A 14,798-nucleotide genomic window follows, 5' to 3' on the forward strand; every position below is an offset into this window, starting at 1 on the left:
GCTTGGTGACCAGTTTAGTCTTTCAACCTGATATATGGATGTATCTCTCAGATGGATTTTTAGAGTCACCAGGATTGGAAAAAAATCAATGATATTACAATGAATTACTCAAATTGTTGTTTCTTTTTAAAACAATTTTTGGTTTGCATGGACTCATAGATTCACACACACAAACAACTTGTAATGATGGGTGACCCAGAAAAGTTGTTCCCTCTACTGATTAAAGTTATCAATTGTAAAATCTAATTCAAAAAATTAAATTTTAAAAGAAGAGTGATGTGATGTTGAATTAAGTAACAAACATTTTATACATATGTATCAAACAGAGTTATATAGCTTTAAACCAGTAAATTTTGTTATCCTTTTAAGTCAATTCAAAATAAAACAAATGTATTTCATGTCATGAATGATAGCATGAGGATTTAGCAAATATTTTACATAAAAGGAATTCTTTCATTGTAGAACTGAGGTAAAATATGATGATGTTGTAATCATTAGAATCCATATCCTCTCTTAGATTGAATGGACAAGCACAAATTAGAGTTTTTAAAGAACTATGACATTCTCATATCTTAATCTTATTCCTATTCATCTGAAACATTAGTTCCATGCATGCTAAGGTTTTTGTTAATTATATTAACGCTTCTGTGTGATACTTAAGTTCAATGGAAAAATGTAAAAAGGGATACATGCATTAATGCTTACAAATGGCTTCTATTTCTTAATGCAGTCTCTGGGTAACCAAGGGAATAAGAGAATTCTATCAATACATCCCCCACCACAGAGATCGGAGGCTAGCTCTCCGTCTTGAATTGACAGGACTGAGCAAAATGCCAAGAGATGAAACCTATTTTAGTCCTAGTCTTCCCAATTTTGCAGCTACAGAATCTTCTTAATGGCTGGCATAAATGGCCCAGAAGTAAACTGTGCTGGAAAGCTAGCAAACGAATGAAAACCAATGCAGTTCCACTGCACTGCTGAGCGGCCATCAGAAAGTGAATGCAGAGCCCAATGAATCCCAATATAAGAACCACCAAAACTTCCCTATCATATAGAAAAGCTCGAACCACATATATTTCCAATTAGACACAAAACTTTGAGTGTACAAAGGCACTAGTGACTGGTGTTTGAAATATACACACTAACCCTTACACAGGCTGTATATCACAGAACCACCGCAATACTTCCCTCTTTTCTGCTTTGAAATCAGTGTAAAACCTCTCCAGTGAAGGGGGTGACAGCTATAGAACATTTGACAGCTTGACAAGCTGTCACTTGACAGCACTTGACACTTGACAGTATTATACTGTGTACAATTATACAAATTCTGATCAAATTAAGTCCCCTAAAGTAAAAACTATATACATCACATTTAGCCTATAAAAGGTTCTTCTTGGTCATTAGCCCAAATTCTAGGTTATAAAAATATTTCATTGGAAAGCTACCTGCCTATTTATTCATGCACTTACATATTTATTCATTCATTCATTCTTCATTCATATATTTTCTTTCAACCAATATCTAATAATGCTATATATATATATATATAGACACTAGTGTATATTAGATATTGGTTGAAAGAAAATATATGAATGAAGAATGATACCTATCATGTGTCAGGCACTATGCAAGGGCTGTTCTTAGACACAGATCTGCCTGATGGAGCTTACAGTCTTAAGGGGGAGAAAAATGCAGAAGAAAGCCTCTAAGCAAACAAGCACAACAGAATCATATTTAACACTCTGATAGTGTTACAAGGAAAGACTAAGAGTTCATGGAAAAGTTAATTGGAAGATCCACTTTAGATGGCAATGAAGGTCATGGAAAAAGGTAAAATCGCATGAGGGCCTAACAGAGCATTTTTTTTATTGCTCTGTAGCATAATGAGGTAGAAAGAACAAAGAAATAGGACCAAGTCCCAGCTTTGCCTTTGTAGTAAGTCAGTGCTATTCCTGAGGCTATTTTCTCACCTGAACAATGGAGATGAGATTAACACCTACCTATAAGATACACTTCACTAAGCTGATCATGTTTGATGATCAAATACGACAAAATACCTGAAGTATTTCATCAACTGCGTAATGACATAAAACTATTGTTAGCTGTCATCTCCCTAAGTTACACCTCAACATGTATTATAAGAAAATTTTAAAGATTCCAAATGGTCAATAGGCTTCATTTATTTAAAACAAACGTTCAGTAGGCTTCAAAGCACAATGACAGTATATATGATATGATTCAGAACCCGTAGGAGAAAGAAGGGTTCTGCTACCAATGGAAGAAAAGGAGAGCTATTACAGATAACAGATTGTACAAAGTCAAATGTTGAATTCATACTGCTTTACTGGTAAGAACATAAAGTTTTTAATATGTAAATAAGCAGATTTACGCCATTAATTCAAACGAAATACTTACTTCTATGTGCAGTACAACATAGGATCCCTCAGCCTGGCACAGGCTCTAGGAAGAGGTTGCTCACAACAAGGAAATGTGTGTAAGATGCATCTTTTAAGAGATGCAGCAATGTAAGCTTTACAACTTCCCTGAGGGGAAAGACAAGAAGCATTCTCTTTGCTCCCCATACCATTCCTTCTAATATTAAACACAAACCTCCCTTCATAAAGAGTGTATTATGTAAGGGTTATTCTCATCCACCTCTGAAGTTCATTATATGCTTTCTTATCAGTGCCCCAGCATTGATGTTTGATCGTAACTTAGGCACAAACACACTTCCAGGGAAAAGTAATGTCCTCAATAAATAATCTTACCTCCTAAATGCAGCAACCTGTAACCAAATGCCAACATGCTCATTGTACCTTACCCATGGAGTGCCTTTCATGTAAGCAGTTTTCCAAACCCAACTGGGTCAGAGAAACACTTTTTCCTTTCTGCTGAGTCATCCCCCAGCTTACTTGGTAATAAGAGCATTAGCACATTTCCAACCTTTAAAATGCTAGTAAGAGGGACTTCCCTGGTGGTCCAGTGGCTAAGACTCCGTGCTCCCAAGGAGGGGGCCTAGGTTCAGTCCCTGGTCAGGGAACTAGGTCCCATGTGCTGCAACTAACAGTGCAACTAAGACCCGACGCAACCATATAAATAAATAAATTTTTTTTAAAAAATGCTAGTAACAATTCATATGCAAACTCTGAATGCAGCCAGAGCCTCTCTAGAGAAATCAGTAAAGGACAGTTCTCTAACGTGTTTGTTTGGCTGTGATCTTGTGGATGTCTTTACCTCAATTTTCTGTGTAGAGCAAAGCCCTTTGTGCTATTACTTTGGCAATTTTGTGGGGATGCCATGGGCATCTGGGAAGCCTGAGACTGAATTACTGAGTGTTAAATGACTTGCCTAAGGCTAGATGTTCCCATAAACCTGGAAACAGGACCGGAAACTCCCAATCCCATTAGGCTCTTTTCAGCACACAGCTGGACTCCTGGGATTCAGCTCCTCTGCCTGAGGACCTGGCCAGGTACTGGGCACTGGGTACCCCTTCAGCATTCACTAGGGGCAGAGCAACCCTAGATTCTGCAGCACGAGGAGGGGAGTTGATTAACATAAGTTTGATCGAAAATGCCTAAAGCTGAATTCTCCAGGTGATCCCAGTTCACTCTATCCAAGGAAACCCTCTCCTCTTTCCCACTCTTCTGAAAAGGGGAAAGACAAAATGAGTGCAAATGTTTACGTGTTGTGTTCATGAGTAAGACTGCACCCATTTTACAGTGATGCAGTGCCAAAGCTGCTTGCTGAGATGTGCTAAAACCATATTCTTATGTACCATACTTATTTTACACTGAGACATTAGAAAACAAGTGGATTTTCTAAGAGGAAAATACAACAAATGACAAAGGAATACAATACAACAAGCATAAGGGACAAATCTACTTCTCATAATAACTAAAGACACATTTATATGTCACCTAAAAGGAGCTCACAACTAAAAAAAAAAAAAGAGAATAATTTATGATTTATATGCATTAAATCAGAAAAAATAATCCTGTAGTTACATTTTCATTGGGATGAGCTTTTTTTTTTTTTTTGGCTGCATTGGGTCTTCGTTGCTGCACGTGGGCTTTTCTCTAGTTGCGGTGAATGGGGCTACTCTTTGTTGCAGTGCACGGGCTTCTCATTGCAGTGACTTCTCTTGTTGCGGACCACGGGCTCTAGGCACACGGGCTTCAGTAGTTGTGGCACACGGGCTCAGGAGTTGTGGCTCACAGGCTCTAGAGTGCAGGCTCAGTAGTTGTGGCGCATGGGCTTAGTTGCTCCACAGCATGTGGGATCTTCCCGGACAAGGGCTCAAACCCATGTCCCCTGCATTGGCAGGCGGATTCTTAACCACTGCACCACCAGGGAAGTCCCAGGATGAGCTAATTTTAATAGACGAATTAAGTACAGAATAATAACAAAATACAAGTTAAATCATAGAAAATTAGTATTTATATTACTAGAGTTTGAGTCTAGCTTTATATTCTCAGTACTTTATAGTTAATTAAGTAGAAATCAAGTATGTGTAGTTTCTTTCTGAATTAACAAATCAAACAGTGGCTTCTTCTAATTATTCAAATTAAAAAAGAACTCATATGACTTACTTTAAAATACTGTTTTTATTTTTTAACTAATTGATTTTTTAAAGAGTTCTAGACCTGCTTCACTCTCTCAGTAAAAAGTACTATTTTTAAATTAAAATTTCCTAGTTGTTTTATATTTTTAGTATTTCCTTATATTTCCTATATTTTCAATAATTTTTGTCCACTTATTCATCCCTCCATCTATCTATTCAACACACACTTGGACCAGTGCTAAGCACCAGAATTATAACACATGCATATAAAAGTTTTCAGTAGACAGTGTTCTTCCATAAGTACAATCTCTCTTAATCCGCCTGCCAGTGCAGGGGAAACGGGTTTGAGCCTCCTCTGGGAGGATCCCACATGCCGCTGAGCAACTCAACCTGTGCACCACAACTACTGAGCCTGTGCTCTAGAGCCCACAAGCCACAACTACTGAGCCCGTGCACCACAACTACTGAAGCCCTCATGCCTAGAGCCTGTGCTCCGCAACAAGAGAAGCCACTGCAGTGAGAAGCCTACACACCGCAACAAAGAGTAGCTCCCACTTGCCACAACTAGAGAAAGCCTGCACACAGCAACGAAAACCCAAAAATAAATAAATAAATAATAAATAAACTTAAAAGAAAAGAAAGTAATATGTAAACTAAATCCCAATAATTACTTAACCATGTATAGTTTTAAAAGATTGTCTGAAATTTTAAAACAAGAGCTAGAGAACAAGGGAAGTTATGTAAAAGAAAATGGTTTTTTGTTTGACTTCTGTCAAGTCAGCTAACTAAAAAGTAAGAAGTGGCAAATTAGGAGTTTGGGATTATCATATACACGTTACTATATATAAAATAGATAAACAACAAGGACCTACTGTATAGCACAGGGAACTATACTCAATATCCTGTAATAACCTATAATGGAAAAGAATCTGAAAAAGAATATATATATGTATGTATGTATATACATGTATACATATACATGTATAACTGAGTCACTTTGCTGTACACTAGAAACTAACACAACATTGTAAATTAACTATATCAATTTTAAAAAAGTACGTGAAAAGAAAAATTAGAAGATTAGGAACAATGGAAATGTAGACTATCTCCTTTATCAGTGAAACATGTTATGGTAAAATAATGTTAAGTATTAAAATATTAAAATCCATTTTTAGATTGTTAATACAAAACACCAAAATGCACAATGACATACACATGTATATGCATAATGTATCTAATTATTTAATTCTTTGAGGTCAGAGGCATTATTTGGAGGCATTATCTATATGCACCATCAACAGATAAAGACTGTGCTTTATAATAGTTTAAAGAGAAAAGTAACAATATTCTTTATATTCACCCCCAACATGCTCACTGACAAGCACATATCTGTCCCATCTTGAGATATACATGTTTTGCATATCTTTATTTCAGATATTAATGAATCTTTATTTCACTAAATATATGTTTTCAATAGCATATCTATGAAATTTTGAGAAGAAAATTTCAAAGAACAACTTTCCATGATCATTTACCCTGAATTTTCTAGTGAACTTTGCTCTTCTAACTCATCATTCTCACTCCTCTATCTAAATTAACATTTTGGCCAAAATATTCATTCTAAACCACATCTTAAATCATGTCAATCACCTGCTTAAAAACATTTACAGGCTCCTTAATTTTTGAAAATTAACATCTGAAACCCTTGGCAAGGCAGAGAAGGGCCTAGGTGAACAGGGGTTTGTCCTACTTTTCCAATTTCATCTTTTGAGTCTCCTTCACAATCTCCTATCCTGCAGATCTATCCATCAGTAGTTTTGCCAATTTCTTCCCTAACCCAGAACATCCTCTTCTATCTATGCCAGTCACAATTCTATTCCCCACTATTCACCCACCCAATTTAGATATCATTTCTTAAGTTCTTTCATTAGGCTTTCCATGTCAGAAGTAATCTCAATATATCTCTCTCTCCCCCTCCCTCTTTCTGCCTCCTTCCCTCCCTTCTTCCTTCCCTCTCTCTCTTAGGCCATACCCCTTTCTTTTGTTCCTCTAAATGGGACTCACCTACTTTTGTTACAACTATTTGACATATCTCCTCTACTAGCTGTACCATCCTTAAAGCAAGACCATTTCTTATTTAGTTTCATAAGCTAACAACACTTAGTTTTGTGAAACTAGTAAGGTGATTAAGGAAGCTCATAAATATAATTCATTGTTTTTAAGCAACATGATTGAGTGATGGGTTTAATCTTATGCTCACATACTCTCTGTTCTTTCCCTATAAAATGTTACCTCCAAAATGATACTTAATCATTGCTATATTTGAAGTTCCTTCAATTAAAAAAAATCAAATATCATAGCTATGATCATGAGCTATGATCCTGATCACGAGTTAAGGGAAATCAGATTTATCTAGCGAATGGTTTTACCAATCCACTTGTGGAAGATATTTCAGATGCCAGTCAGTACATCTGTCCAATGGCCTTCAATCTCCCATCCCATCAATCCCCAGTTTTTCTTTATAATAAACTTAGTGTAGAGAACCACAAAAATTTCCATCATGAGAATGCAAAAAAAAAAGCATACAAGTATACTATGGCTACATTATGCATAATTACTGGCTTTGGGATATGCGCTTAAAGATTATCCAATATAATGGTTTGTATCCTCGATTTGTCTTTCTATTATTGGTTCCAGAGAAAATTGGGACACCTCAATTCATAGTGCATGAATTAGGCAATTACTTATGAAGTTTTTAAGGTACTAAGTATCAGCATGATGTCTAAACGAGTGGATAACTAAGTTTAAAAATTAATTTAAAGAAAATTTGCAATGATCTACAACAAGACATTCTCCCCATTCCCCTGGTTGTTTTAGTAATATACAGAGTTCTTAAATCGCCACATCAGTATATTCTCTCCATCATTTGACATCCAATATAATTTTTGACATAAAAATCCACTAAATAACTCGATTAACTTCTGTACAAAACTGTCTTCTCTATAGAATGTGCAGTTGCCAATAAAGGAAATCACAGACTACAGAGTAAATCTTTAATATATTAACTTGTTTCCTTAAGGTCATAAAACAAAACATATTTTGACAGAATTATTTTTACAAAATTACAAAAAGTAAAATATATGTGATGTTTTTAGTGTAATGTATGTAAAGTCTGTTTCTTGCTAACGCTTTTATTATTAACACTTTATTTATTTATTTATTTACTATTAACACTTGTATATAAATGTCCTTAGTGATATACATTGAAAGAAAGGTACTTTTTTTTAAAATCACACATTATAATTTTAAAATCTTTAGGTTAAGAGTGAAAAATTGATAAAAAATATAGTTTCGTGTAGTCAGATTTCTTTCTACAAAATCCATACTAGGATATATTTTTAAATATATCTTGTTAAACAGTCTATTTAAAAATCATGGTTTTAGTTTATTTGTAAACAACCACATTTCTATGTTATTGCAATGTTTCTCAAAATATTGTTCACAAAACACCTGCTTAAAAAAAATCTGGAGCACTAGTTTTAAATGCAGAGACCCCCAGATTCCACTCCACACCACTGGATCAGAATCAGAGCCTGGGAGTATGCATTTAAAACAAGTTTGCCCATGTGGCTCTGATGTCCACCAGACTGGAGAAATCTATCGAGTCTATCTCATGCCTCATTATATTCTCGGTGTTATATTTTAGAAAAAAAGTTGCCAAACGATTTCTTCAAAAAAATATATTTTTTCCAAATTCTCATTCTTATAATTTCTAAAGTGTCACTCAACAGAAACTTAAACCCGTTTCCAAATCCCCTGGTATTTCAGCTCAATTAACAAATGAAAGGGGTCATTTTTCTCCTTATTGCCTGTTGTCTTAAAGGATCCTGAGCAAAAGCCCGTGACACCCACTTCGCACCTCGGGACACGGACCTCCACTTTCCACAGGTCAGAATACTGAATTCCGTCACCGTTAACACCGTTAACATAGCCCTAAGGGACACTTGGTTCCCTCGCCTTCGACTCTCCGGGCAGAGAAAGCCCGTAAGCTGCCCAGGTCCTCCAGTTCTCAGAGCCGCCCGGGCCGTCAGCACCTCTGACAGAGCCTGGTGGATGGGGACCGGGTTTCACTGTCACGAGCCTGCCCTCGGAAAAGCCACTGACACCAAGGAAACTGACCCGAGACAGCCAGGAACACACAGACCCACCGCCCACCGCGCTTTCCGGCGGCCAGTACCTCTTTCGAAAAGACAACAAAGGAACCCTTAAGCAGCTCTTACCTAGTATACGAGCCACCCCCACAACTCTCCTCTCCTCCCCCGCTCCCCGGCGCCTGTTGCTAAGGAGGCGAGAAGGCACTGGGGCAGCCTCAGGACCAGGGGACCGACGGCGGGAGGAGCTGGCAGTACCAGGGCGGCGGTGAAAGCCCAGCCTCGGGTGAGCCCAGGACCCCTTCCTATGGCGGGAAGGGTGCGCCCTCCGCGCGGCTCTGACGCCAACGACTACCCCCGCGCACTCAGGCGGGCGGAGGGAGCCTCGAGAACAGGAGACCTGCGCCCGGGAGCGCCGCTCCCTCTGCGGGCCCGGGAAGCTCGGGCCGGGAAGCTCAGCCCGGCAGAGGAGGCCTCTGGCCCGGTACTGTGGACGCCTGTGGGCCCAGACAGCGGGGCAGGGGCTCGGGGACAGCCCTGGGGAGGGCAGGCACTCACCATGTTGACTTCGGAAACCATGTCTATGCTGGCGATGTCGATGTTCATCCCCACGCAGACCGGGGGACCTGCGGGAAGCGCACGACACGGTGATCAGCCTGGCTCGGGCACCGGCTGCAGCTGCTCTGAGGATGGGGGGCTATCCGAGGAGGGGGCGCAGGCGAAGTGCCCCCCTCCCCACCCCGCCGCAGCTCGGCGGAAGCGGCCCCCGCCTCCCTCCTCCACCCAGGCCGCCAGCGCGGTGGGTCGCGCTGCCCGCAGCGGCCGCGCACACCCTACTTACCCCCGAAGTCGGGTCTTAGGCGAATGTCGTAGCCTTTCAACAGCTTGTCCACCGTCTCCTTCACAAAGGACATGTTCCCAGGATCGTTCACGCTGCGGGAGGGACGGGGGCCAGAGAGAGCGGGGTCAGGCGGCGGCTCACCCGCCAGCGCCAAGCGCGCACACCCGCGCGCCCTGCCCGGCGCCCGGCCCGCTTCCCGTCAACCCACCCGCGACCCTACCTCTGGGCGCAGCACACCACCGCCACCAGCACTGGGGCCGAGAAGATGCCGAAAAGCCTTCCTCCCGCAAAGCCCCACATCCCTCCGCCGCGCCCCGGCACGGGGGAGGGGGCGCCCCGCCGCCGTCGCGACCCGCAGCCGGGGCTGCTCCTGCTGCTGCCGCCGCCGCCGCGCTGGCCCGGAGCGGAGGAGGGCGCAGGGGGAGGGGGAGGGGAGGAGGAGGAGGAGCGGGCGCGGGGAGAGGAGGAGCAGCGGGCGCGGGAGCTAGGGGAGGGGGGAGGAGAGAGAGCGAGCCGGAGGCCGAGCCGGAGGCCGAGCGCTGCCTCCTGCCTCGGCGGCTGCGGAGCGAGACCCGAAGCCCGGCCGGGGACAGCAAGCCGGAGCCGCGGCTGCGCGGCGCAGGGCAGGGCTGGCGCTGCCAGCTCCTCTGGGCTCCGTGAGACCCAGGAAGGAGAGGATCATCGGCGACGGCGACGTGGGCAGAGACCGCGAAGGAAACGCTCTCCGCTTCCCCCCGCCCCCTCCCCGGCCCGACCCCTACGCTACGACCCCCGCCCAGCTGCGGCTCACGCCGAGCCCACGAGTGCAGCGGAGCGCCTCTGCCCGCGGGACTGCGAGCTACGGAGCAGAGAGGGAGGCTGTGTGGCCCGGGGGAAGCCCCTACCTCACCTGCGGGGCTCTGAGCCTCGCGTCCCCAGGGTCCAGGAGAGCCAGATGGGCAGCAGGAGAGCCGGGAGCCCGGAGCACATGGCGCTGCTCCTCTGACCTAACCTGGGTGGGATCCGCTCTCCCCCACAGTCACCGAGCATTCTAACAGCGATGCGGGGATCCCCGCCCCTGCCCCCACCCACGGGCTTTCCCGCCTGACCCGTCATCCAGCCCCTTGCATGGCGGCCCGATTAATTATTTATGCAATATAAAACCATTTTTTAAATTGGTTCTTTAAACTATTACTCTCACCCCCTGAACATTTCATGTGAGCACTGTGCCCTCCCTACTTAACATAAATACATTTATAATGAGTGTTAAAGAGAGGCCTGGATATGCACGTTTGCTTTATTAACAGGAAGCTGGAGTCCGAATCAGACGTGGAGACCCTGGACTATCATCCCAGGAATGGGAAAATAATGTGCCTTTTCTGGTGCAGCCTGGAGCTGTCCGTGGTTCTTAGTATAAGGCAAGGAACCTCGTTTTCGCTATGACTGGCCCCCATCCTTTGGTTCTCATCTTAGAAGAGAACCTCCTGCGCCTTGGCCAAGAAACAGACCGATGTGCACCACGGTCCACCCTGCCCTGTATGTCACCACTGTGTACCTGAGGAATGTCTGCTCACCCAGAGTCATAGGTCATATATTTTTCTTTACTGAATGGTCCTCTGTGCTTCACACTTCTAATACTGAAGAAGATGATTACACATTCCTACTTGTGGTCAACCAAAAACACTTACAAATCAAGTCCATTTTCTGCTTGATAGGCTACCTTGGGCCATTCCAGGACCTAATGAATGGTTAATTATACGTAACTGCTTCTCTGTATTAATTACTTTTTCTACAAAGCTTAAGGTTTTCTTTTCTATTGTCAAGACTTTATATGGGTAAATATCTAAATCTAGGCCCTGGTTCTCAAGTTGGCATGTTTCTGACATTAATTTTAAATATCATTGCCTTTTTTAAAAAAATCAAAAATTTTATTTTTGGAACAGAAAATGTAACCACAGAAGTTGAATGGTTGGTATTAAGATAAGGTTAAGAGATAAATTTAGCTCCCTAATTATTTTCTGGAAAAGTCTATTTACAACTACTTGTATTCTGTGTCCTGTTCATGTGCAATGGAATTATCAGGAAACTTAGATTTGCATTATCATACCTTCCCCTCCACATTCATGTTTCAGTCTCTTTCTCCTGTTTGCATGTACCTCTTTTAGAGAAATGCCCTGTTGGGGATCATGGCTATAGAAAACAAACAGTGAGAATAAGATGGTTGAGAAAAACCAACAACGTAGCAAGAATGATCCCCCTTTCTACTATTTTATATGTTCTAAAACTTGAAAACAACATTACAAATGTTATTGTCATCCAACCATGTAACACCTCAGATCTTGGCTTCAACAAGTCTCTGAGTATCTTGGCCTTATTTTTCATTCCAGTTCCTGCTTCACCATGCAGTTCTACAAGAGCTCTGATCAGCTTTACATGGGAACAAATCCACAACCCTCACCACCTGTCCACATTGCTTGTCTCTCACCTCCCACCTTCAGGCTTCTCAGTTAGCAATGACGTCCAAATGCAACAGGACCTACTCAGTACTCACAAATGTGCAATCTGAAATTACTGTAGGATTTGCCATCCATGGGGTGGACCTTAGATAAACAGAAGATGGGAGCCAGGGGGTAAATGATTCTCCATTTCTCCCTATGAAATGTCCTGAGATGCCATAGTAACTCCTTTCTTTTCCCTTTCCTTCCATGCCTGGATCCCCTTTTCCTTCACTCCTGTTTTCATCAGTATTACACACCCTAGAAAAGCAATAGCACTTCAGTTTTGCCTCAGGATATGTTTTCTGGTGAACACAGGCTAAGTCATAAACCCATTGGCAAATCACTAAAAGTGTCACCTAAAATGCAGTCTTTGTTAAAACGAAGGCAAAATCTAAGAGAAACATTGCAGTAAGTGTACACTGGTATAATCAAGATACACTGGTCCATGAAGCTCATCACAGTTGCTGGCCAACTTACACCTACATGAGCAACAAAGTTTGGGCGTGCAACCCTTGGTTGCCCTCCTGTCTCAGCTCCTCCCACAGCCTTCTTGGAGGATTGGATGTGCCCTGAACCCCAGGTAACCCCATCCTTCCACTCTCTTGCCAGGATTCCTGAAACCAAGAGTATTTTCATATCTTTACTAGATGGTGCTAACATATTAGCCAAATCAGCTGGAAATAACTGATGCAGTTCTTTATTTTCTACAGAAAGAGAAAAAGGCTTTAAGGGTCTTACAAAGGATAAATTTTCATGTCAGAAGAAAAAGGAGATGAATGCAATTTTGTTCATAGTAAAGTGGTTTTAAACAGGCTAGAATAACATTTCGGGGTCCTTAAGGTAGGAAGCAGGAAAGGGGGAAAATAGATGAAGAGCATCACATGATCACTTTACCTAGTCCATGTTTGTGCATTTGGGCTTACCAAAAGGCCTTCACCAAACTGTGTTTTGCCCCTTACATATAGAATGTCAAGTTGTCTTTTTAAACAGTATCAAAGTTTCTGATAATATATTTTAAAGCTCTTTAAAATAACTCAATCAATTTGAAGTATGACATGTGAAAAAAGTTAAATATATAATTAGATGATTTTTGAAAAATGTGTAGACCAGTGTACATTTCTATCATCCCCAAAATTCCAGCTCAACCCTTTAGCATACATGCCATTCCGGATCCAGATAAGCACTGACCTAACTTCTGTCATTATAGATTTTTTTTTTTTTTTTTTGCCTGTTCCAGCATGCCATATAAGTGGCATTACACAGTATATGTTATTTTATGGCTGGCTTCTTTCTTTCAGTATAATGTTTCTGACGTCCGTCGTCCTTGTTGCAGATCCATAGTTTGTTTTACTGCTGGGTAGCATTCCATTGTGTGTTTATTCCACAATTTGTTTATCCATTCATCTGTTGATGGACCTTTCTAGTTTGGGCCATTATGAATACAAAGTCATGTACAAGTCTTTGTGTGGACATATGGTTTCATTTCTCTTAGGTAAGGAACTGCTAAAATATTTTCCAAAGTAATTGAAGAATTTTACATTTCACCAGCAATGCATAAGTGGCTCTTCCACATCCCCCCCATCAATCCTGGTGGGCATGCAGTGGTATTTCATGAGGTTTGAATTTGTACTTTCCTGATGACATGTAAACGTATTTCATTTGCCTACTGGCCATTCTTATCTTCTTTTTAATATATAAAATTTTTCCCATTTTTAAATTGCATTCTTAGTCTTTTTTATTGAGATATGAGTTCTCTATATATTTTAGATACAAATCCTTTATAAAATATATGTAATGAGAATATTTTCTGCTATTCTGTGGCCTTTCTGTTTGCTTTCTTTGATAGTGTCTTTCAAAGAAAAGAAGAATTTAATTTAGATGAAGTTCAGTTTATCAATCTTTATCTATTATGGGTCAGACTTTTGGTATCCCACCTAAGAAAACTTTACCTAATCAGAAGTTAAGAGTTTCTCTGGGTTTTCTTTAAAAAGTTAGCATTCATATTTACACCTTTGATATACTTAGAGCTAAATTTTTGTGGATAATGTGAGTAAGGCTCAAGGTTCTTTTCTTCCACGTGGATGTCCACTTGTTTCAACACAATTTGTTGAAAATATTATTCTTTCTTCCATTGAGTTACTTCTACATTTTTGTTGAGAATCAATAGACCTTATATATGTGGGTGTATTTTGGGGGCTTTATTTCATTTACTCTGTTTCATTGACTTACACATGTATTCTTTCACCGATTCCATGTTGTTCTGATTAATGTAGCTGTAAAGTAAATTATCCAACTTTGATCTTCTTCTTAAAAAATGTTTTTGACTATTTGAAGTTTTTTGCATTTCATAGACATTTTAGAATGATCTTTTCAATTTCTATAAAGAAGCTTCATGGGATTTTAATTCATATTACATAAAATCTATAGATGAATTCAGGGAAAATTGGGTTTTTTTTGTTTTGTTTTGTTTTTTTGTGGTACGCGGGCCTCTCACTGTTGTGGCCTCTCCCATTGCGGAGCACAGGCTCCGGACGCGCAGGCTCAGTGTCCATGGCTCACAGGCCCAGCCGCTCCGCGGCATGTGGGATCCTCCCTGACCGGGGCACGAACCCGCGTCCCCTGCATCGGCAGGCGGACTCTCAACCACTACGTCACAGGGAAGTCCAAAATTGGTATCTTAACAGTATTGAATCCTCCAATCTGTGAAAACTCTGCATCTCTCTATTTATTTATAATAGATCATATTTAATTTTTCTCAGAAATACTTT

The 14,798-nt window shown here is 41.3% G+C and overlaps 1 protein-coding gene across 3 annotated transcripts in view; it reads right to left on the reverse strand.

Moving 5' to 3' along the window:
* GABRB3 (gamma-aminobutyric acid type A receptor subunit beta3) overlaps positions 1–10,522 on the reverse strand; it is a 219,012-nt gene extending 208,490 nt beyond the window's left edge. The window contains exons 1-3 of one of the 3 annotated variants that reach the window (XM_060170407.1): positions 10,443–10,522; positions 9,554–9,645; positions 9,271–9,338 (exon numbers count right to left, since the gene is read on the reverse strand). In XM_060170407.1, the coding sequence (XP_060026390.1) occupies positions 9,271–9,338; positions 9,554–9,645; positions 10,443–10,522 (240 nt within the window). Of the gene's footprint in view, positions 1–9,270; positions 9,339–9,553; positions 9,646–9,773; positions 9,854–10,442 lie in introns of those variants that run through there. The other 2 variants (XM_060170398.1, XM_060170414.1) reach the window with 2 other exon arrangements.
* Between the last annotated feature and the right edge of the window lie 4,276 nt (positions 10,523–14,798).

This window comes from Lagenorhynchus albirostris, chromosome 1 (assembly GCF_949774975.1).
Source record: "Lagenorhynchus albirostris chromosome 1, mLagAlb1.1, whole genome shotgun sequence".
Taxonomy (NCBI): domain Eukaryota; kingdom Metazoa; phylum Chordata; class Mammalia; order Artiodactyla; family Delphinidae; genus Lagenorhynchus; species Lagenorhynchus albirostris.